The sequence below is a fragment of the Acinonyx jubatus genome, chromosome B2 (assembly GCF_027475565.1).
Source record: "Acinonyx jubatus isolate Ajub_Pintada_27869175 chromosome B2, VMU_Ajub_asm_v1.0, whole genome shotgun sequence".
Lineage (NCBI taxonomy): Eukaryota > Metazoa > Chordata > Mammalia > Carnivora > Felidae > Acinonyx > Acinonyx jubatus.
This window is the reverse complement of record NC_069385.1, coordinates 126,808,751-126,831,219: the sequence shown is the minus strand read 5'-3', so window position 1 is coordinate 126,831,219 and position 22,469 is coordinate 126,808,751. Positions and strand designations below refer to the sequence as shown.

The window sequence follows — 22,469 nt, the reverse complement described above, 5'->3', positions numbered from 1 at the left end:
ACGTTTCTGATTCCATTTCTCCACAGTAACATGACCTCCTATGAACTGAAAACACTGTCTTTTCACACTCAAGACTATCTGTATTTTAAACCTTGTGGAAATCAGAATGTGAAATGAATAAAAGCAATAACAAAAACTGCCTCCATTTATTGAGGACTTACTATGCCTCTGTCATCCCGCTTCACATGTAGGGAAAACAAACTATCGGAAAGGTCAAGTGTCTGCCCAAAGGCACACAGCTAGCAGATGACTAGGCCAACTCTAGGCCTTCCCAACTCCAAAACTCCCGCTCTTGACAATTAAAATATAATTCCCTGCCCATCAATAAAAGATATTTCAAGAATCAAAAAGCAGATGGGGACAGAATTATGAAACATGGGGACCTTCCCTATGCCCCAGACAACAAAGGGCAAAGTAGGCTTTTCTTTTATGTTTTGTTTTAGTTGCCTTTATTTTCCTATCTACCTGATGTCTACAGCAAGTGACAAATGATTTCTGTTACACCAGTAACACAATATTCCTCGCTCTTGCTATACACATAGTATAATAGACAAATGTTACACTGCACATATATATAGTGCACAATTTGACATATGTTGACAATGTCTACATCTATGAAACTGTCACCACGATCAATATAATGAACATGTGCATCACCCCCAAAAGTTTCCTAGTGCCCTTTTGTAATCCTACCCCTCTGCCTGTTGCCCCTTACCTCTTGTCTTCACCCCACATGTCCCCAGGCAACTGAAGATCTCCTTTCTGTCCCTACAAAATAGTTTGCCTTTCCTAGAATTTTATAACAATGGAATCATATATCATGTACTTTTTTTTTCATATGGCTTCTTGCACTCAGAAGAATGATTTTAAGATTCACCCATGTTGCACCTATCAACAGTTCCTTCCTTCTTATCACTGAGCAGATTTCACCAATGGTTTTTCTAACCAGGAAAAAAAGCTGATCCTGTTGCAGGCCACTGGAGAAGTGTCCTCAGGTCCCCTGCGTAGTTCAGACTTCTCTGGATGGAAGCTCCTACATGCAGAGCAGGTGTTTATTCGCCACTATGTTCTCAGAAGAAGGTACCGGTATACCTGTGTGTTTGTCCAGCTTTGGGACCAACAATCCCCTACCACACTTTTACTGAAAAGCTGCAGACGCAGTCCCACTGGCAAACAGAGACGTGTGAAGCACTGGGATATATAACCGAGTGCAGACAGACGAGCAGAGAAACAATTTTTATCATTCTTTTTTTGTAACTCCTGACAGATAAGCACAAATCACCTAGTGAAAACAACTTAGAAAAACAAATTTTGTTTACATGGCTTGAATTGAATTTTACCAAAAGCAAGATGAGAACTCAGGGTTAACATGATTCAACCATTACACAGTTTAAACATCACCTGAAGCAAAGTTAGGTGAGGTCTACACAAATTAATTTTTCTTGTGTGTCCTTACTTTATTCCTTTGGACAAGCTAAATGCATAGAATTTAGTTTATATAGCTTTATAGCTCACACCTATAAAACCTTACATTCCCCACCCCCCGGTCAGAGAGAAAGAATATATAAGACATTACTGAGCCCTGAAAACAATCACAAATGTTGATTCAAGTAATTCTATTATCAGTTTTTATGAAGCCCAGACTAAATCCCTACTGCATAATGTCTATGGGAAGCTCAGCCTGCATAGACAGGACTCTACACACACCCTCTGAGCTGTTGGTATGAGTGGTGTCAACAGAGCACAAAGACTGAACTGAAAAGTGATGTAAGGATCTCACCCCTTGTCTAGGAACCTGCTGTTACTGAAGGGCTTTGGCCACTTCTAGAAGTAAAAAAAATTACAACCGTGGATTGAAATTTTTTTAGTGTTGAATAAATTCTTAAGATAAAATGTCCACATGTTGGTTGTATCAACCCTTGCTCTTTTTTTGTTGATGACTTCAGTCACCCTGGCTCTGGGTTTCTTCTTGCTCAGTCATCCTACAGGTGTCCGTCAGGAGCAACCACAGTAATCACTCCACTCTGAAAACCACACCTGGCAAAGCAGAAAAGGCAGGGAAGCTGGCCAAAGTTCTTCAGAATACATGAAGATGATTAATATTAATCATTTGTGGAGCAGAATCCATTGATAACAGTATCACAGAAACTAAGACAGAAAACATAGATTGGCAAAAGTTATGTCCAATGGACCTAGAGCATTTTTAATCCTTTTCAACTCCTCAGATCCTGTTAAAAGTTTCCTTTCTGAATCTATATGATCATGCAAAGAATGCCAAATCCATAAACCATTTACCCCCTTTGTTCCATTACTTTAAAGACCTCAGTTTAAATTCTACTTCTTTCACATCAACAGGCAAAAGCCAAAATCTATGAAACCCCAGTTTTGAAAACCTTCAAACAAAAATGGTCCTTATTTGAAAGTAAATTCTATTATTTAATGTGTAATTTTTGCCAAAACACCATATTCTTGTATATATATATATATATACATACAAGAATATGGTGTTTTGGCATATATTATATCCCAAATTATATATTAATATATATATTAATAATATATTATTATATATTAAACGTTTATTTCTAAAGGGGGAGCAGAGAGAGAGGGAGACAGAAGATCCAAAGCAGGCTCTGCGCTGGCAGCACAAAGCCCAATGTGGGGCTCAAATTTCACAAACTATGAGATCATAACCCGAGCCAAAGTTGGAAGCTTAACTGACTGAGTCACCCAGGCGCTCCCTTTTATATATTCTAACAATTTAAATTCCAATTATATTGACACATTAACAGTACTTTTTTGTTTTTCAACCACTCATAGTGGAATCATTTAAAAATACACCTTCTTCTTGTTTTCTCCCCATAACCTCAAAATTATAATAAGGTTGGGGTGCCTACATGGCTCAGTCGGTCAAGCATCCAACTTGTGGTTTTGGCTCAGGTCATGATCTCGCAATTCATGAGTTTGAGCCCCACATCAGATTCCGCACTAGGGATTCTCTCCCTTTCCCTCTCTCTCTGCCTGTCCCACACACTATCCTTCTCAAAATAAATAAACATTTTAAAAAAAAAGAAAAAATTATAGTCAGGATTATAATATTGGGTTGAAAAAGCATCTGGAAATACAGCTTATATTAAAAGATGTGGTACTGAATAACTGGCTAAAAACTTACAGAGTATGGCTTATTTCACATGCCCATGTATCAGGAGTCAGAAAAAAAATCCACGAAAACCTATATATTTTGTGTTACATATTAATGGAGAAAAACGTTTTGTAAACATGTCCAAATCTTATGGATTAATTATGCATTAGACCAATCTCTTCTTGGGATGACAGAAGAAATTATGCACACATGTATTATATATCTAATGGAAAATAATTGCAAATATTTTTCTTACCTTTGTTGTTTTTTTTTTGTTTTTTTTTTTTTTTGCTTAGTTGGTTGGTTGCTTGGTTTGGACCACAATTCACTAAACCATATTTATAAATGAAGCTCAGAGCTTTTTAAAAATTGCCTTAGAACTCTGTGAGACTGGAGCAACTGTCAAAAATTACATACCATACTTTTGAGCTGAGAGTCAAATAAAAGAAAGAATACCTTAGAATAAACAAAATATGATTTGAGTCTCAGATTTCTACCTATTTCTGTGAAACAGTGGGCAGGTTAATTAATCTCTCTGAGCCCCAGATGCCTCTTCTCCCCACTGTGTGTAACGACATCTATTTCAAGAGTGGTCATGAGTAAAGAACTAATATGTAGGAGCCCAGGTTTTCTCAAAGACAGAGAGATCCCTTTTGGAGATCTGGGCACTCACTCTGCCTTTTCTCCTAAATGAGGATGCCGGCTTTGTTCAAGAATGAAGACCGCCCAAAGTCTAAAAGCATCCCCTCAAATGGGACTGCAGAAATGATTAGTGAAAATTCCTTCGGCATAGTGACGTGAGCCCAAATGCATGTAGCTAGAAATCTAATTCTCCCAACTCTGGTGAGATATGACCTGCCCCTACCTGCCACGGGGAACCAGGGACATGGAAAGGCAGCACTGCATGTCATCTGCTCTGTGTACCAGCTTCGCGACTGCTGGACCCTTGGAAAACCGATCAGGGATACAATGAAGGGGGCCAGTATGAGGGTCTCCTCCCACCAAGCCCTGTCTCCTATGCAGTGTTGCAGTGCCTAACCACGGTGACATGTTGTAAATATTAAATAGGTGTCATTCCACCTCACCCCCCAACCCACCTTCACCACAGATCTCCTACAACATGTTTAATTGCCCTGACTTATTGGCTCACTGAGGGATTCTTCCTGTTTCTCATCCATACCCTGTATATTTAAAGATGAGACTTTGCTATCAGAACCACCTCCCAGAGGTGTGAGAATCCAGATTTTAAAAGGTTGATGGCCCAAACTAGAGCATGTACCAGTGATTTTATATATCTTACCATGGCTACCCTCCACTGAAGCAGATAATTGTTTAAATTGACTATACAAATACGCAATTAATAACTGCTACTGGGCATTAATTTTTCAACAGGTTTTTCCTCGGCTGGTAGCAGGGAAACAGAATGCAGTGCTCTGATACCAGGGTGGCTATTCACACTTTCTGCACAGGATATAGCAGGCATCAGGAAGGAAAGTGAGGTAGGCAGAAAAAGGGTGAAAGGCTAAAAATAAATTCTTAGAAAAACTATGATCATCGTAGATGATTACCATCTAACTAGGGAAATTATCCGGACGCCATGTCAAAGGTACCTGACAATTCCATCTTTTTCTGTTTCCATTTAATTGAATTAAAGACCCACAGCTCTTTAAACTGAATATACAGCAAGTGGCATACAGGCATTTTTCCAGGTTTCTCAATATTGCTCTATTCTAATAGCTTTCTTTAAAAAGTCATTTTAATAGGTAATATGTTCACAGGGTTCAAAATCAATATACTGTAAGAGGATATATTTTACTATGTAACAAAGCATCAGTGACATCACAAGGAACAAAAGTTTTGTAATTATCTGAGGTGACTGATGTTAGCTAATTTATTGTGGTAATCACTTCACAATATATACACACATCAAGTCATTATGTTGTATACCTTATACTAATACAACACTGTATATCAATTATATGTCAATAAACCTGGGGAAAAATATGTCATCAGTTAAAGTCTCACTGCATCCTTGTCCCTGTCCTATCCCCTCCTCCTGAATCCTTATGGGTGAACTACTAGGGTTTCCTTTTCATCACCAGATGTAAGCAAATATGGACATGTACCTCTATTTTCCTTCCTTTTTTATATAAAAGACAGCATTCTTGCACATTATTCTACACCATGCTTTTATCACTTAATGATATGTTCTGGAGGCACCAACCTCCTCATTCCTTTCCCTGCTCCTTCACAGTGTTCCAGCAAGTAGCTATGCTACATTTATGTAAGAAGACCCCTATACTTGAACTATATCCATTATTCTGCTATGAACAATAGTGCTACACCAACCTACTCTGTTGGACAAAGTAAATGGTTTTATAGTTTTAATATTGCCCTCTACAAGAGTTGTAACAATTTTGCACTCCCATCAGCTCAATACTTTTCAAGGGCACCAAGGCCACACAACTAATTAGTACAACCTGGAACTCCTGTCCAGGCTGAACATTCAGGTATCTGCTGGGTGTACTGAGACAAGACCACCCAGGCTGACCCCCCTGAGCAGCTCTCATGTAGCCAGTGCAGAAGCTGGACACCATGGACAAGATTCCCAGGTTCCTACTGAGTTCCTTGCCCTTGTTGTCTGTTTGCATATCATGTCTCACCCTAGCAAAGGAAAAGAGTATGCTCTGGACCAAATAACCACATGGCTGGCAGTAATGAGGAAGAGGAAGCACAGGTAAGGCTTGAAGCATCCATGTGGGAATATGAAATTGATTCCATTTCCAAAACCCATCCCACAAGCAGAACAAAGTCATTCACAACTTACCATTAATTCCCCACCTAGGACCTTACAAACCTGGCAATGCCATCAATGTGACTCTTTAGCATGCCATATATATCCTATTATGTTCACACAGCCGCATACTCTTGAATCCAGGACTGCAGACAGCTAAGAGGAATAAAATCATTCCAACTACAAAGTTAACATTAAAGACTACCTTTTCCCTCTTGGAGAGGGAAAGAGGATAATATAATACTCTCGTGTGGAACCTCCATAGCACATAGCAGAAGCTATCAGCACTATTTCAGCCACAATGATGCCCTCTACTAAGACGTATACAAAGTAATAGGGGAAAAAGAAAAGGCTAGCATTTTCTACCACCAACGGTGATAGTGTAACTGATCACATATCTATTATCACAGTCTTCTGTTTATCACAGTCTTCTGCCTGGTGGAAAGACTGGGGTGGTAAGTGTTGTTTCAGGCTCTTGCCATAAACTGCTATACACAGGAATCCTTTTGATTAGGGCTTGGATCTTAAAATGATACTATCATCTCTCTACCTCACAATGGGGTGAGAAATGGAGTACAGCACAAATTAATGGCACCTCATTCCAAACCTGGCCATGAGGTCAGAGTCACTAGGATAACTGACTGCTCTTGGGCTATGTAGGGAGCAAAGGAGACAGTGTAACAACAACCTGGCCTGGGGTGAGCCACAGCAACAGGCTGGTCCTCAATCTTCCTTGCCAACCATTCCCACAGGATGGCACACAAACCTTATAGACAGAAGCCTAACACTCCACCCCAACAAATCTGATCAAAGAAGACGTAGGTAGGCCAGTCATAATGTATGGAAAGAGCAATCATAGATCTAGGATCAAATCCCAGCTCCACCATTTAGCAAGTTCCTTACCCTCTCACTGCCTCAATTTTGTTTAAAATAAGAATACTTACCTCACAGAGTTCTGGTAACAATTCAGTAAGAAAAAGTATGTAAAGAACCTAAATACCAAATGAGTGATTTTTGAATTGAATGTCATTGAAATTCAGACCATAATATAAAATATCTTTCATCTTCTTATAAAAACATGAAAAAAATTTTTCCAAGTTGCATTCTTAAGGTAATCAACATTTGCTATTCATTTAATGTGGCGCTATGCTGAACACTTTGCATGCCCTCTTTAATCTTTGCACTGATACAAACACTGCTCAATGACTCCTACTGTCCACATCTTATAGATGAAGGAACTGTGGTTACAACAGCTTACATATCTTATCTCAGTTTACACAGTAAATGTCAAGATCAGAATTCAAAACCAGGTGCCAGACAATAAAGCCCTATGCTGCCCTCCACTGGAACAGATAATGAAAAACTACACTAACTTGGCTTTCCACACAAAGTGGCTTTATAAGACCAAGATGACATCAGAGACTCCTTGTTTTTCTAACACATTATGACAGGTATGATAACAAAGAGAAAACCAAAAAGGTATAGTCTACATTCAAAGATAAGAGAAATACCTCCATAGGCTAGAAACAGAACAGAAATGGAACACAGTGAGAGAGGAGAAAGCACAGTGCTTCTGGGCTCAGGGTCCATACTCAGGAAGAGGTGCCAAGACTTCGTGTCAGCAGGATGATGTACTACTGGTTCAGGATCTGAGGGAAGCTACAAGCTTAAAGTCAGTTGCAAGAATGGAATACGCTCCAAGCTCATAAAAGAAGGGTGACAAAAACTCACCAAATCCAGCCTGGGGCAAGAGCTCTAAAGAGCTGTAGCCTGAGAGATCCTAGCCATACGTCTTGGAGCTTCCATATCCCTTAAATCAGAGCTGGACAGTAAATCGAACAGATCCCTATCAGTCTGTTCTGGATTTTAAGCCTAGACAGCTAGGTGGAACCAACTGCAAAGACACATAGGGGAGAAACAAGCAAAGCAGGAAAGAACAGGAGGGAGGAAAAGAGAGAAAAGGAAAAAAATGAAAACAAAAATGCTCCACTGAATATGAACCTGTAAACGAAAATTCCAAACTACATGAATAAGTCTAATGCTAAGTAAGCCGGCTAACAAAACCAACCATCAAACAAGAATTCACTCCAGATGAAATTAATTTTCTAAAGCAACCTAAAATCTTATTTTTATTTTTATTTTATTTTTTAATTTTTAAAATTTACATCCAAATTAGTTAGCATATAGTGAAACAATGATTTTCAGGAGTACATTCCTTAATGCCCCTTACCCATTAGCCCATCCCCCCTCCCACAACCCCTCTAGTAACCCTCAGTTTGTTCTCCATATTTATGAGTCTCTTCTGTTTTGTCCCCCTCCCTGTTTTTATATTGTTTTTGTTTCCCTTCCCTTATGTTCATCTGTTTTGTCTCTTAAAGGCCTCATAGGAGTGAAGTCATATGATTTTTGTCTTTCTCCAACTGACTAATTTCACTTAGCATAATACCCTCCAGGTCTATCCACATAGTTGCAAATGGCAAGATTTCATTCTTTTTGATTGCTGAGTAATACTCCATGGTATATATATATACCACATTTTCTTTATCCATTCATCCATTGATGGACATTTGGGCTCTTTCCATACTTTGGCTATTGTTGATAGTGCTGCTATAAACATGGGGGTGCAGGTGTCCCTTCGAAACAGCACACCTGTATCCCGTGGATAAATGCCTAGTAGTGCAATTGCTGGGTTGTAGGGTAGTTCTATTTTTAGTTCAAGCCCTGTGTTGGCCTCTGTGCTGACAGCTCAGAACCTGGAGACTGCTTCAGGTTCTGTGTCTCCTCTCTCTGCCCCTCTCCTGCTCAAGCTCTGTCTCTCTGCCTCGCTCTCAAAAATAAATAAACAGTAAAAAAAATTAAAACAAGTATGTTTCAGATATCCCAAGGAATACAATAAAGCACAATTTACAGATTTGTTCTAAAAAAAAATCATAAGGCAATCTTTTTGTAAACCAGATCTAAACAATGCAACTGTAAGATTTTATCTATCTCCCTATCAAATTTTGCTTTGAGAAGCAAAACACCAGTCCTGATTCAAAGAATTCCTGTCACAAATAGTAAGCAGCAACAGAAAAGAAGCCAAAGAAAAACAGATTAAGTGATGAGTGAGGAATAAGAAAAATTTAAAAAAAGAAAGATGAAGACAGTGAGGTGTAAAAGAAAAAATGGAGAAGAAAGTACAGACAGTCCTTGACTTATGATTTTTTGACTTTACCACAGACTGAAAACGACATGCGTTCACTAGACACTGTACTTTGAATTTTGAAGTTCGATCTTTTCCCAGGCTCTGGTGCTACTGGGCAGTGGCAGCAACAAGCCACAGCTCCCAGTCAGCCATGTGATCACAAGGGTAACAGCCCACACACTTCCAACCATTCTGTACATGTACACCATTCTGTGTTTCGCCTTCATTACAGTATTCAACAAATTACATGAGATACTCAAGACTTTTTTTTATCAGATAGGCTTTGTGCTAGCTGATTTTGCCCAACTGTAGGCTAATGTAAGTGTTCTGAACACATTTAAAGTAGGTGAGGCTACGCTATGATGTTTGGCAGGGTAAGTGAATTAAATGCATATTCTACTTAGGATATTTTCAACTAACAATGAGCTTATCAGGATGTAAACCCATCATAAGTCAAAGAATATATATATCTAAAAGGAGAAGTCAAAGTGTCAAATGAAAAAGAATGATCTCCATGTCTGGACAAGGTGGAATAATGATAAATCAGTTTTACCTTTCCACATGAAAAACTAAAAACAAATAAAAACCAATGCCACGTAAAACATTGGACATCAGGTAACCAAGGACACTGATCAGTGAGAGGGGAGCCCTAATACTGTCCTTGGAGAGAAGAACACAGAAAGAGCCCAGAAGACTTCCCAAGCTAAGGAGACAGAGTGGGAATCTGTACAAGTCAGGGTTAAGTAGAATTCATTGAACAGAGGGGAGAGAAGAGGGCTGCATACAGAACTCTAAAGATCTGAAAAAAACCCCACAATTTTAGTATTAAATTGAATAGTATCAGTACTTAAATCTACACAAGGCCAGGGAACAAATAACACAAAAACATTAGAGGGAATAATGCTGGGAACTCCAAGTACCAAGAATACTGCCAATTCCCAACAGCCAAGTGGAAAACAATAATCAATGGGTTATCAGTTACAGTACTAAGAAGGGTCTTATGTTGGTTGTGGGAAAAAAACTAACCTGGACCCTGTGTAACAAGATTTAACAGGAAGAACAAAAAGCATTAAGGTATTTGTAAGTAATCTCAGAACAAACTTCAGGAATACTATGAGGAATACAAAAATACTGAAAGCATTACAAGGTAAAATTAACAATGCCTGGCATTTTCTAGAAAATTATTATGCAAAAAAGAAGAAAACAGTAGGAAAAATAAATAGCAATTCATCAACAAATGACACAGACTATAGAAGTAGCAGAAAAAAAATATTAAAGTATGTATGATAGTAGTATTCAATATATTCAATAAGTTCCAGGAAAGCCTGAAAATGTTAAGTAGAGACAAAGAAAATACAAAAGAAGGCACTCACTGAAACAAATGAATGGGGTGAATAAGAAAGGAACACTGGCTGGAATTCACAGCAGATTAGATATTGCAGAAAAAAATAATTGGTGAACTTGAAGATAAAGCAATGGAAAGTATCCAAAAGGAAACACAGAAGGAGAAAAAAAGGAACAAAATAGAAAGAAAAGTGAAAAGAACACCAATGAATTCTGAAAAAGTTTAAAGTGGCCAAATATAGATGTTATTGGAGTCCACAAAGGAAGAAAGTGATAGAGAAAATACGAAGAATAAGATTTACCAACATTTCTCAAAGTGGACGAAAAATATAAACCCATCAATCCCAGCTCAACCAACTCAGGCACAAAAAAATTTAAAGAAAACTACAGCTATGCAAATCATAACCACATTGCTTAAATCTAATGACAAAGAAAAAATTTCAAAAACAAAGAGAAGACACATTATATATAGAAGAACAAAGGCAAAAGCAAAAATCACAACAGATCTCTTACAAGAAACACACATAAGAGAGAAACAATATTTTTAAAGAACTAAAACAAAAAAACTGTCAATCTAGAATCCTTTATTCAATGACAATATCTCAAAAACAAAGACAAGGTAGACACTTTTTCAGACAGACAAAAGCTGAAGGAATTCACTGCTAGCAGATCGAGACTATGAAATATATTAATGACAGTCCTTCAAGCTGAAGGAAAATGATACCAGGTAGAAACTAGAGAAGGAGCAATGCACACTGTAACTAGCTGGGTTAATATAAGACTTTTTTTTCTTTTTTTCTTTAACTATCCTTAAAAGCTAATCAACTGTTTAAACAAAAATAACCACAATGTATTTAGCAGTTGATAACACCGATATAAGTAAAATACATTAACAACAATAGCACAAAGTCCAGAAAGGGAGAAATGAAAGTCTACTGTTGCAAGGGTTTTATACTATACATGAGTAGTATAATATCACTTGAAGATAGACTATGCAAACTTAAAGGTATATATTATCAACCATAAAGTAATTGCTAGAATAACACAAAAAGTTATAGCTACTAAGTCAAACAAAACAGATAAAATGAAATAGTAAAAAATCTACAATTAATCCAAAGAAAGCAAAGCTGAAAAAAATAAAGAACCAAGAACAAATGTGACAAATAGAAAACAAATAGCAAAATGATCATTTAAACTCAACCACACAGATAATCACATTGATGCAAATAATCTCATTAAAACAACTTTGAGGGGTGCCTGAGTGATTCATTAAGTGTCCAACTTCAGCTCAGGGCATGATCTTGCAGTTCATGAGTTCGAACCCCACAACAGGCTCTGTGCTGACAGCTCAAAGCCTGGGGACTGCGTCAGATTCTGCATCTCCCTCTCTCTCTGCCCCTCCTCTGCTTGCACTCTGTCTCTCAAAAATAAATAAATAACATTAAAAATTAAAGAAAAAAACAACTTTGAACAAGAAGAACAAAGTTGGAAGGTTAAATTCAAGGCTTATGATGAAGCTACTATAATGAAAAAAGTGTAACATTGAATCAAGATAGACAATCATAGATGAATGGAACAGAATATAGAATCCAGAAATAGATCCAAACATATACAGTCAATTGATTTTAGATAAAGGTAGGAAGGCATGATTACTTCAACAAATGGTGCTGGATATCCATATGCAAAAAATATATAATCCATAGCTCATACCATATGTAAAATTTTTCAAAATAATGACAAGCCTAAAAATAAAACCAAAAAGTATAAAACCTCTAGAAGAAAACAGAGTAGAAAAATCTTTATGACCTTGGGTTAGTTAAGATTTCTCAGAAACTACATGAAAAACATATTCCATAAAAGAAAAAAAATAATTAAATTTCATTAAAATTAAGAACCTCTGTTCTTTGAGGGTCACTGTTAAGAGAATGAAAAGACAAGCACAGAATGGGGGGGGCGGGTATCTTCAAATCACATATCTGATAAAAGACTTGTCTGCAGAATACATAAAGAAGCTTTGAAAATCAATTTAAAAAATTTTAATGGGAAAAAGGTTTGGAAACTTCACCCAAGAATACATAAATGGATAGCAAATCAACACATGATGCTCAGCGCCAGTAGTCATTAAGAAAATGCAAATTAAAATCACAATCAAGTATGACTATATACCTATTAGAATGGCTAAAATTAAAATGACTAACCATACCTAGCATTGCCAAAGATGGGGAGCAACTTCTATCATATACTACTAACAGAAATAAAAAATGGTTCAACCACTTTGAAAAATAGTTTGGCAGTCTCTTCTAGAGTTAAATGTACACCTCCTATTCAGCCATTCCATTCCTACATATTTACACAGGAGAAATAAAAATATATGCCCATACAAAGACCTAAACCTGGGTGGCTCAGTCAGTTAAACAGCCAACTATTAATTTCAGCGTGGGTCATGATCTCACATCATGAGATCGAGCCCCGCACTGGGGTCTTTGCGAACAGCGCGGGGTCTGCTTGGGATTCTCTCTCTCCCTCTCTTTCTCTGCCCCTCTCCCACTCAAAATAAATAAATAAACATTTTAAAAAAGAACAAGAACAAAGAGCTAAACACAAATATTTATAGCAGCTTTATTTGTAACAGTCAAAACCTAGAAACACCCCAAATGTCCATCCACCTAGATGGATAAACATATTGTGAGCTGTCTGTACAATATAACACAATTCAGCAGTAAAAAAGAATGAAGCATTAATACATGCTGAAACATGGAAGTATCTCAAGATAATTATGCTCAGTGAGAAAGGTCATGATCTCACAGCCTGTGATTTCGCGCCCCACATTGGGCTCTGTGCTGACAGCTCAGAGCCTAAAGCCCCGCTTTGGATTCTGTGTCTCCCTCTCTCTCTGCCCCTTCCCCACTCGTGCTCTGTCTCTCTGTCTCTCTGTCTCTCTCTCAAGAATAAATAAACATTATTTTTTTTTTAATATTTTAATTTGATTCAATTTTAGGAACAAAGTAGAACTAACCACTATAAACCTAATTACTATTCTCAATCGCTTTCACTTCAGTTATATTAACAGGGATTCATGGATAGAGAAAAATGTGAAAAGATATGAAAGATATGGTATCCTCATTACCATTACAAGTGACTTCACTCTTGACTAAGTCAACATACACGATACAGAGCCCTAGGATATTTTGGTTGGATGGGACAACATGTACGTTGGGTTGACAAGCAGGTTATTTTGGGGGTATCAATACCTATGGAAGAAGAAGGTGGCAACAGGTTGGAACAGAAGAAGTCAATGAGCTGCAGTCAGGCCCAACAAAGCCTTACATAGCTCTGGTGCTTAGCCCATCAAGACTGCCCTATAGTGGGATAGTGGGGTAGTGGGTCAAAATGCTGGGCCTTTTTATTTCTGCCACAACCAGTCTTTGGATGTGGGCAGCCCTGGGAAAGGCATCTCCTGGGGCAACAAGTCTGCCTATAAGCTGAGGCAGTCCCCAAAGGAGCTGACAGCTGGAGGCCATCTGCACTCTCATCAGGAGGATCCTTGGAGGGGATCCTAAGACATGTATCTCAATGACCATCACAGGTCTTTTTTATCTTAAACAAAAGATAAGAGAAATTACTTGCCCACGGCAACATATCTAGTCAACAGCAAAGGACACAATCTGTTTCTTCTTCAGACTAGTTAATCTAACTTGTGCTACAGTCCAATGGTTTCTAAAGGGAAAATCCAATGTTTAGCAAGACTGTACCAAAGAAGGCCTGTAAATCCTATGGAACAGAGGGTAAAACTAAAACGTTAGTTATCCTAAACCCCCACCTTAGCTGCTCTGAAAGAAATGATTGGCCAAATAGGATACAAAATATTGGAGAAACAATTTAGAAATGTTTAAAATGACAGCAAAGGCCACAAGCATGAAAATAATCTAAAGGGTTATTTTATTCCTTTCTAATTCTAAACTGGAAACCTCTCTTAGCCTTAGGATGCTGGCACAATTGAAATGTTAACAGAAAATAATAAACTGCTTTGGAGAGGCAGGGGGAAAAAAACCTGAACTAAAGCAGCTGTAATAACAACAAATTACCACAAGGAAACAGTATGTTCTAATTTTTAATTTTGCTTTTCAAGAACAAAGGAATATGATATTAATAACAACATCAAAAAAGGGGGAACGCAAGCTTAGACCATAAGCACAAACATAAAAAGTCACTAAATAATTCTGAGGGGCGCCAAGGTAGTAACTACTCATTAACTAATTAAAGAAAGATGGAATTTGAAGTTTTTAAATGATCTTTGGTGTCTATAATGGAACTGAGTCTGATGTGGCAAATAGGGCTCTACCCTGAGCTAGCAATAAGAGCCAGAGTAAGGCTCAGAAATATTCACAGTCTCAGAAATATTATCTTTTCAAAAGAGCCTACCTCTAACATGGGCTTGGAAGTCAGGCTGATTAGGCTAAAACCCAGGCTCAAAACATTTCCAACTATGTGAACTTTATGGTACTGCATTTCTCTGTGTCTAGGTTCCCTTGTCTAAAAAGAACAGAGATTATAATCATAGATGTGGGTCAAAACAAAAAGATCCTTGTGCAGCATTTGACACTGTTAATTATTATCTCTATCACTGTCACTTATCATAATTAAAACTATTAGTAATCTAAATGACACCCAGGTTGTTTGTACCTGTATGGTTTACCAAGGTATTTTTCAGAAACTAGCAGACCTCCCCCCAAAAAATTAAATGACCCTCTGAAATGCCCAGTGTAATAACATGGCACTTCTGTTCAGAGTGCAGAAGAAACAGCCAAGAGTCTTGAGGGAGTAGTTAAGATTCAGTGTGAACACCAGGAGAGCACACAGCACCTGTTTTCTCTTATACATACCCCCTCGCCCTTGTAGTTCATAAAATGGGTCTGGATTTGGCTCACCTTCCCACCCTGCTTAACATCTACCCTGAGAAGAATCTTAGCAGATGTTATACTCATACAAACACACCTGGGGACAAGCTCACTCCCAGAGACGGCTCCCTTGGCAATATGCATGGCAAAGATACACCGGGGCTAGGTAAGATGCATCTTTAAGGATTTTCAGGGTATTTGGCTACTGGGTGAATGGGGTTAAAAATGATCTCATAGCTGGAAGGAAAGAAAAAATAAAAGGCTTTTATCAGATAGACTTTAGTGCACTGAACAACATATATTCTCCAAGCAGGTGGATTTTTTACTTCAATGCCATTCCACAACTCTGCGAACTCAGTCTTATAAACAAAAAGTAAATTTGAAGATTTATAAAACAGTACCTCTGATCTGTAATGAAATCTAAAACCTAAAAGTCAAGGCCAATAGGTTTTTAAAAATAAAGAAAATGTTTGCCTGAAATAGAGAAGTAACAACTTCACTGCTGTTTCAAAAGTTAATATTCTTATTTTAATATTCAGAAAAGTCGTACACTTCAGAAGTGGTTTTTTATGAGGAAAATTGCTACCTGGAAACTTTTGCCTCAAAGCACAATTTTGAGTGGCATTCAAATACAAATATTAAAAATAAAAACATAAAGGAAATCCGGCACTGGATGCAAAGTTCCAAGGTCCCTGGGAAGGTTTTATAATCTACGGAGGGTCTAGAACATTTTTTTTTTCTTTTTAAAATATTTGCTGGTGTTCAGAGAGGACATTAAGGCTTCCATCAACCCCAATACGACTGTTATGTCAGTCTGGTATAAAATCACATCTCATTTCATTAGACAAAATAAAGACAAATCAACCATAACTACTGTTCTTTGATTGTATAATATTTCCTCATAAAAAATCCCTGTTTTTACTGCCTTGTTTTAATTTTTCTCCCTTTCCTTAGTCCTTCATTATTTTTCATATTTACACATTTATTTAACATTTTCTTCTTACAAGGCACCTTTCACATATGTTATTTTATTCTATTCTCATGGGAAACAAGTATTATGTTGGCTTTTAAGAATTAGAAGACTGGAGCCTAAAGCACTAAATGACCTGTTTAAGATTTTAAAGTGGATGAAAGAGAACTTAAGTTTAATTTTTCTGCACACTACCATTTCTCGGTGGACATGAGATTTCTCGGTTAACCATTTTTCTTCCTTTCTTGTGCATTTTTCATGCCTTAGTGCCATAACCACTATCTGCTTACTCTCAATGACTAGAGTCAGCCCTGATGTCCTCCAACCAGGAAGCTCTCCTGGAGCACATGCTCAATCTCAGGGGAGGTCTCTTTCCTATGTGCTGTCATGACACTTTGCATTTCCCTGTGAGAGGGGTCAAGATTCATGCCTCCATGAAAGCAGAGATTATGTCTAACTTATTTAGAACTGTGATGCCTGAAATGTGCTGGAAATCCAAGAGTCCACCCTGCTCAGAAAAATAAAAACCCAGCCCCAAAGAGAGTTTAGATGAGCACACAGAAGAGCGTCTGCTTCGGGACTCAGCCTGTGCACCAGAAAGCTTCCTGGTCGGAGGCCACATGAGTAGACACTAGAGGATAAATAAGAATTACCCAGTTGAAGGGTGAAGGGGCTGGGAGGCCTAAACAAGGTGAGGGGGGAAGACAAGAATAAAAAATAACAAAGTAGGAGAAACACAAATACTGGCATTTAAGAAAGGAGGCTACCTGCCTGTTTAGAACCACTCAGTTATCTAACCAGGAGGCAGTTTCTGAACCTCACCAACAGCAAATCCTTTGATGAGATAAATGTGTCACAAGGCACAAATAAAGAGGGTCCTAAAAACGATTCTTTCCATAGTTTGACAATGGGAAAAGTCAGATGATCATGAACCTTTTTGTAAAGCGACTAGAGAAGGATTATGATCTCCCTCAAATACTACAATCCCTTCTACCCTAACTTGCCTAGAAAATGGCCTAAACAACACAGTCCATCTCTCCTGCGTTCCAGTGTTAAATAGATAATATTACTGCTAAAAATGTCACAAGTCCTTTATTTTATCATGGAAGTAAAGAGAAGCTGGCTATAATAGGATTTTCCTATCAACAATCTCACTCTGAAACTTGTTTCACTACTACATTATTTTATTTAAATACAAAATATTGCATAGCAAGCAACAGAAATAGAAAATAGCAAATATCCATGTACCCACCATTCAGTTTTATGAAATCAAAACATTTTGTCATATTTAACTTCATATCTTTTTAATTTGAATGAAACATTATGAACACACTTGGAAGCCTGGTTTGTACCTCCTCCCTATATGATTTTTCACCTCCTAGAAAAAGACATTAGCATGAAGTTGATGTTCTCTTTTTAAAAATACATATATATATGAAGAATATATAGGATTATTTAGTGGTTTCTTAAATATTACATGAACTAGGCATCCAGCAGTTGAGATATTCTAACAAACCTTGCTAAAATAGGGCAGCAGAGGCTTAATGAATTATAACAAGAATCTCTATAAATATAATTTGAACTCGCACATAGGTAGGGAAATCTTGAGGTGCAAAAACATAGAGGTCAATTAAAAGTCGTAAGGGAGCACTCAAGTTCCAGCTGGGGGAATGGTAACTAAGACTCCCACATAAGGTGTGCACTTTGTATTACAATCTGTTTTTCTATGTCATTGCAAACACTTACAAATGTTAGACTTTTAGGTTTTACACATGAAAAATGACAATAAACAACTGGTGGTTTTCATTTGCTTTTCTTTGGTACTAATAAGGGTGAACGTCTTTTCATGTGTTCATTTGTCATTCTCGCTACACCATTTGTCACCTTCACGAAATGTTCACCCATTTCTCCCTTAGGTTGACTTTTGCTTATTTATTTGGAGGACCTCCTTATATATGCTGAATGCTTACTTGACATGCCACTGTACTCTTATTATAATGTCTAAAATTAAAACGATTGACCACATCAACTATCATTGAAGACACAGAGCAACTGGAAGTTTCATACACTATTGGAAGGAATATAAAATGGTACAACCACATCAGAGAATAGTTTAGTGGCTTCCTAGAAAGTTAGAAGACAACTACCACGTGATGTAGCCATTCCACTGCTTTTACCAAAGCAAAATAAAAGCATACATCCTTACAAAGACTTGTACATGAATATACAAAGCTTTTGCATAGAGCTTTACCTATAATGGCAAAACACTGGAAATGATCCAAATCTCAATCAATGAGTAGATGAATAAATAAACTATTGAATGGAATACTGCTACATAAAAAAAAAAAAATGAACTATTAATATACACTCCACCATGGATGATCTTAAAATAATTATGGTAACTGAAACAAGCCAGGCCAAAAAGAGGGGGGAAAAAAACAGGGTACACATCATAGCATTCCATTTATAAAAATCTAGAAGGTATAAATTAATCAATAGTGACAGAAAGTAGAAAAATGATTACCTAGGGTGAGGAAATGTAAGGAAGGGCAAGAAGGAGAGATTACCAAGGTACAGAAGGAAAATTTGGGAGTGATGAACATGTTCATTACCTCGACTGTGATGGTGGTTTCATGAGTATATACATACGTCAAAATTGATGAGAGTGTGTAAATATGTTTACTTTACTGTATGTCAACTTAGCCTGTATACTTTAAACATGTATAGTTTATTTTATATCAATTATAACTCAATAAAGCTGTTCCTTAAAATTTTGTAGGAATAGTAGGAGAATAATGCTAATATCATCCTCAGTGGGAAAAAACTGAGCCCCCTAAGGTCAGGAACAAGACAGGGATGTCCACTCGCGCCACTGTTATTCAACATAGTATTGGAAGTCTTAGCCTCTGGAATCAGACAACACAAAGAAATAAAAGGCATCCAAACTGGCCAGGAGGAGGTCAAACTTTCACTCTTCACAGATGACATGATACTCTATATGGAAAACCCAAAAGATTCCACCAAAAAACTCCTAGAACTGATTCATGAATTCAGCAAAGTTGCGGGATATAAAATCAATGCACAGAAATCCATTGCATTCTTATTCACCAAGAATGAAGCAACAGAAAGAGAAATCAAGGAATCGATCCCATTTACAGTTACACAAAAAACCATAAAACACCTAGGAATAAACCTAACCAAAGAGGTGAAAAATCTATACACTGAAAACTATAGAAAGCTTATGAAAGAAATTGAAGAAGACACAAAAAAATGGAAAAAGATTCCATGCTCCTGGATAGAAAGAACAAATATTGTTAAAATGTCAATACTACCCAAAGCAATCTACATATTCAGTGCAATCCCTATCAAAGTAATACCAGCATTCTTCACAGAGCTAGAACAAATAATCCTAAAATTTGTATGGAATCAGAAAAGACCCCAAATAGCCAAAGCAATCTTGAAAAAGAAAACCAAAGCAGAAGGCATCACAATCCCAGACTTCAAGCTATACTACAAAGCTATAATCATCAAGACAGTATGGTACTGGCACAAGAACAGACACTCAGATCAATGGAACAGAATAGAGAACCCAGAAATGGACCCACAAACATATGGCCAACTCATCTTTGACAAAGCAGGAAAGAATATCCAATGGAATAAAGACAGTCTCTTCAGCAAGTGATGCTGGGAAAAACTGGACAGCGACATGCAGAAGAATGAACTTGGACCACTTTCTTACACCACACACACACAAAAATGAACTCAAAATGGATGAAAGACCTAAACGTAAGACAGGAAGCCATCAAAATCCTCGAGGAGAAATCAGGCAAAAACCTCTTTGATCTTGCCCGCAGCAACTTCTTACTCAACACGTTTCTGGAGGCAAGAGAAACAAAAGCAAAAATGAACTACTGGGACCTCATCAAAATAAAAAGCTTCCGCGCAGCAAAGGAAACAATCAGCAAAACTAAAAGGCAACCGACAGAATGGGAGAAGATATTTGCAAATGACATATCAGATAAATGGTGAGTAGCCAAAATCTATAAAGAACTTATCAAACTAAACACCCAAAAATCAAATAATCCAGTGAAGAAATGGGCAAAAGACATGAATAGACACTTCTCCAAGGAAGACATCCGGATGGCGAACCAACACATGAAAAAATACTCAACGTCACTCATCATGAGGGAAATACAAATCAAAACCACAATGAGATACCACCTCACACCTGTCAGAATGGCTAACATTAACAACTCAGGCAACAACAGATGTTAGCGAGGATGTGGAGAAAGAGGATCACTTTTGCATTGTTGGCGGCAATACAAGCTGGTGCAGCCACTCTGGAAAAAAGTATGGAGGGTCCTCAAAAAGCTAAAAATAGAACAACCCTACGACCCAGCAATTGCACTACTAGGCATTTATTCACAGGATACTGGTGTGCTGTTTCAAAGGGACACATGCACCCCCATGGTTATAGCAGCACTATCAACAATAGCCAAAGTATGGAAAGAGTCCAAATGTCCATCAATGGATGAATGGATGGATAAAGAAAATGTGGTATATATACAATGGAGTATTACTCGGCAATCAAAAAGAATGAAATCTTGCCATTTGCAACTACGTGGATAAACCTGGAGGGTATTATGCTAAGTGAAATTAGTCAGCCAGAGAAAGACAAAAATCATATGACTTCACCCCTATGAGGCCTTTAAGAGACAAAACAGATGAACATAAGGGAAGGGAAACAAAAATAATATAAAAACTGGGAGGGGGACAAAACAGAAGAGACTCATAAATATGGAGAACAAACTGAGGGTTGCTGGAAGGGTTATGGGAGGGGGGATGGGCTAAATGGGTAAGGGGCATTAAGGAATGTACTCCTGAAATCATTGTTTCACTATATGCTAACTAATTTGGATGTAAATTTTCAAAAATAAAAAATAAAAATAAATTTAAAAAAAGAATAGTAGGAGAATAAAACAGAATCCTAACCATGCTAGGCTTCTGTCTTCTAAACATCTTTTCAAATACAGGTCAAAAATTTTTAAATTCCCCTAACCTTCTTTTTACATCTTTCTAAAAATAAGCAAAATAATATCTCAAGTAAATCAGAAATAGTGAGAGGGATTGGGGGCATCACAGACAAAAGGTTATCCTGGAGATATAACGGAGAGCAAGGACTGAAGTGAGAATCCAGGTCTTAAAAAGACTGTTCTTCCTCCAGGACATTCACTGTTAACCTGTTTGCTATTGATAGTAGTAATCTGTATGTCAACATACAAAATTTTCCACTGGGCCCACTCACATGGTTGAGAATCTTGCCCCATCAATCCAAGTCTGACCTAATGATAGTATGGTAAAAGAATAACACTAATCAACCTATACACTTTCTCTGCACTGATCTTAATCCATTCTCATTCTTATCAAAGGTTGTAATCATTTTTCCTTCTCAAGCTAATTCTATTTTCATGTCCTCTGGCTCCACAAGTGAAATGAACCAGCAAATCTGTAAGTTCTACTTCACTGAGGACCAGAACCACTAAGCCACAACTTAGACCAAAAAATCTAAACACAACTAGCCTTTTTTTCTTTTTTTTTAAAGCAGACTCCATGTCCAACGTGGGTCTTAAACTTATGACCCTGAAATTAAGACTCACATGCTCTACAGACGAAGCTGACCAGGCACCCCAACACAACTAGCCTTAATGATTTCAGAAAGATGGTAATTGTTAAATATTTAAGCTCCCAGAAGACAAAGGCAGATGAGTACCTACCATCTCCAAAAAGATGTGTCACAAGCCTGGCAAGCGTTTGCTTAAGGTCAAATTCAACGAGCTTTGTGGCCTCCATGGTATGTGTCTCCTGTTTACAGGCAGAACGAGAACTCTGTTCAAAGAGCTGCAGGCTTTCTCCATCCTTTATGCCAGTAAATAACTGCAAATCAAGAGGAATAAGATAAGTAAAATAAATAAATAAATAAATAAATAAATAAATAAATAAATAAATAAATAAATAAATAAAAAACAGTATCCTGGTCAGTCTACATGAAAAGAACATAATATGAGAATAAAATCCATTAAGTCTTCTAGCCAATCAACATACTGGAATTAACATTCATTTGGTACCAACTCTGAACA

At 37.4% G+C, this 22,469-nt stretch overlaps 1 protein-coding gene across 29 annotated transcripts in view; it reads right to left on the bottom strand.

Moving 5' to 3' along the window:
* FARS2 (phenylalanyl-tRNA synthetase 2, mitochondrial) overlaps positions 1-22,469 on the bottom strand; it is a 553,641-nt gene that overhangs the window by 353,857 nt on the left and 177,315 nt on the right. For all 29 annotated transcript variants that reach the window (XR_008298705.1, XM_053223101.1, XM_053223100.1 and 26 more), the window contains one exon: positions 22,107-22,266. Coding sequence is in view for 28 of the 29 variants with exons in the window: in XM_053223101.1 (XP_053079076.1) it covers positions 22,107-22,266 (160 nt within the window). In the remaining variant the exon portion in view is untranslated. The remainder of the gene's footprint in view (positions 1-22,106; positions 22,267-22,469) is intronic.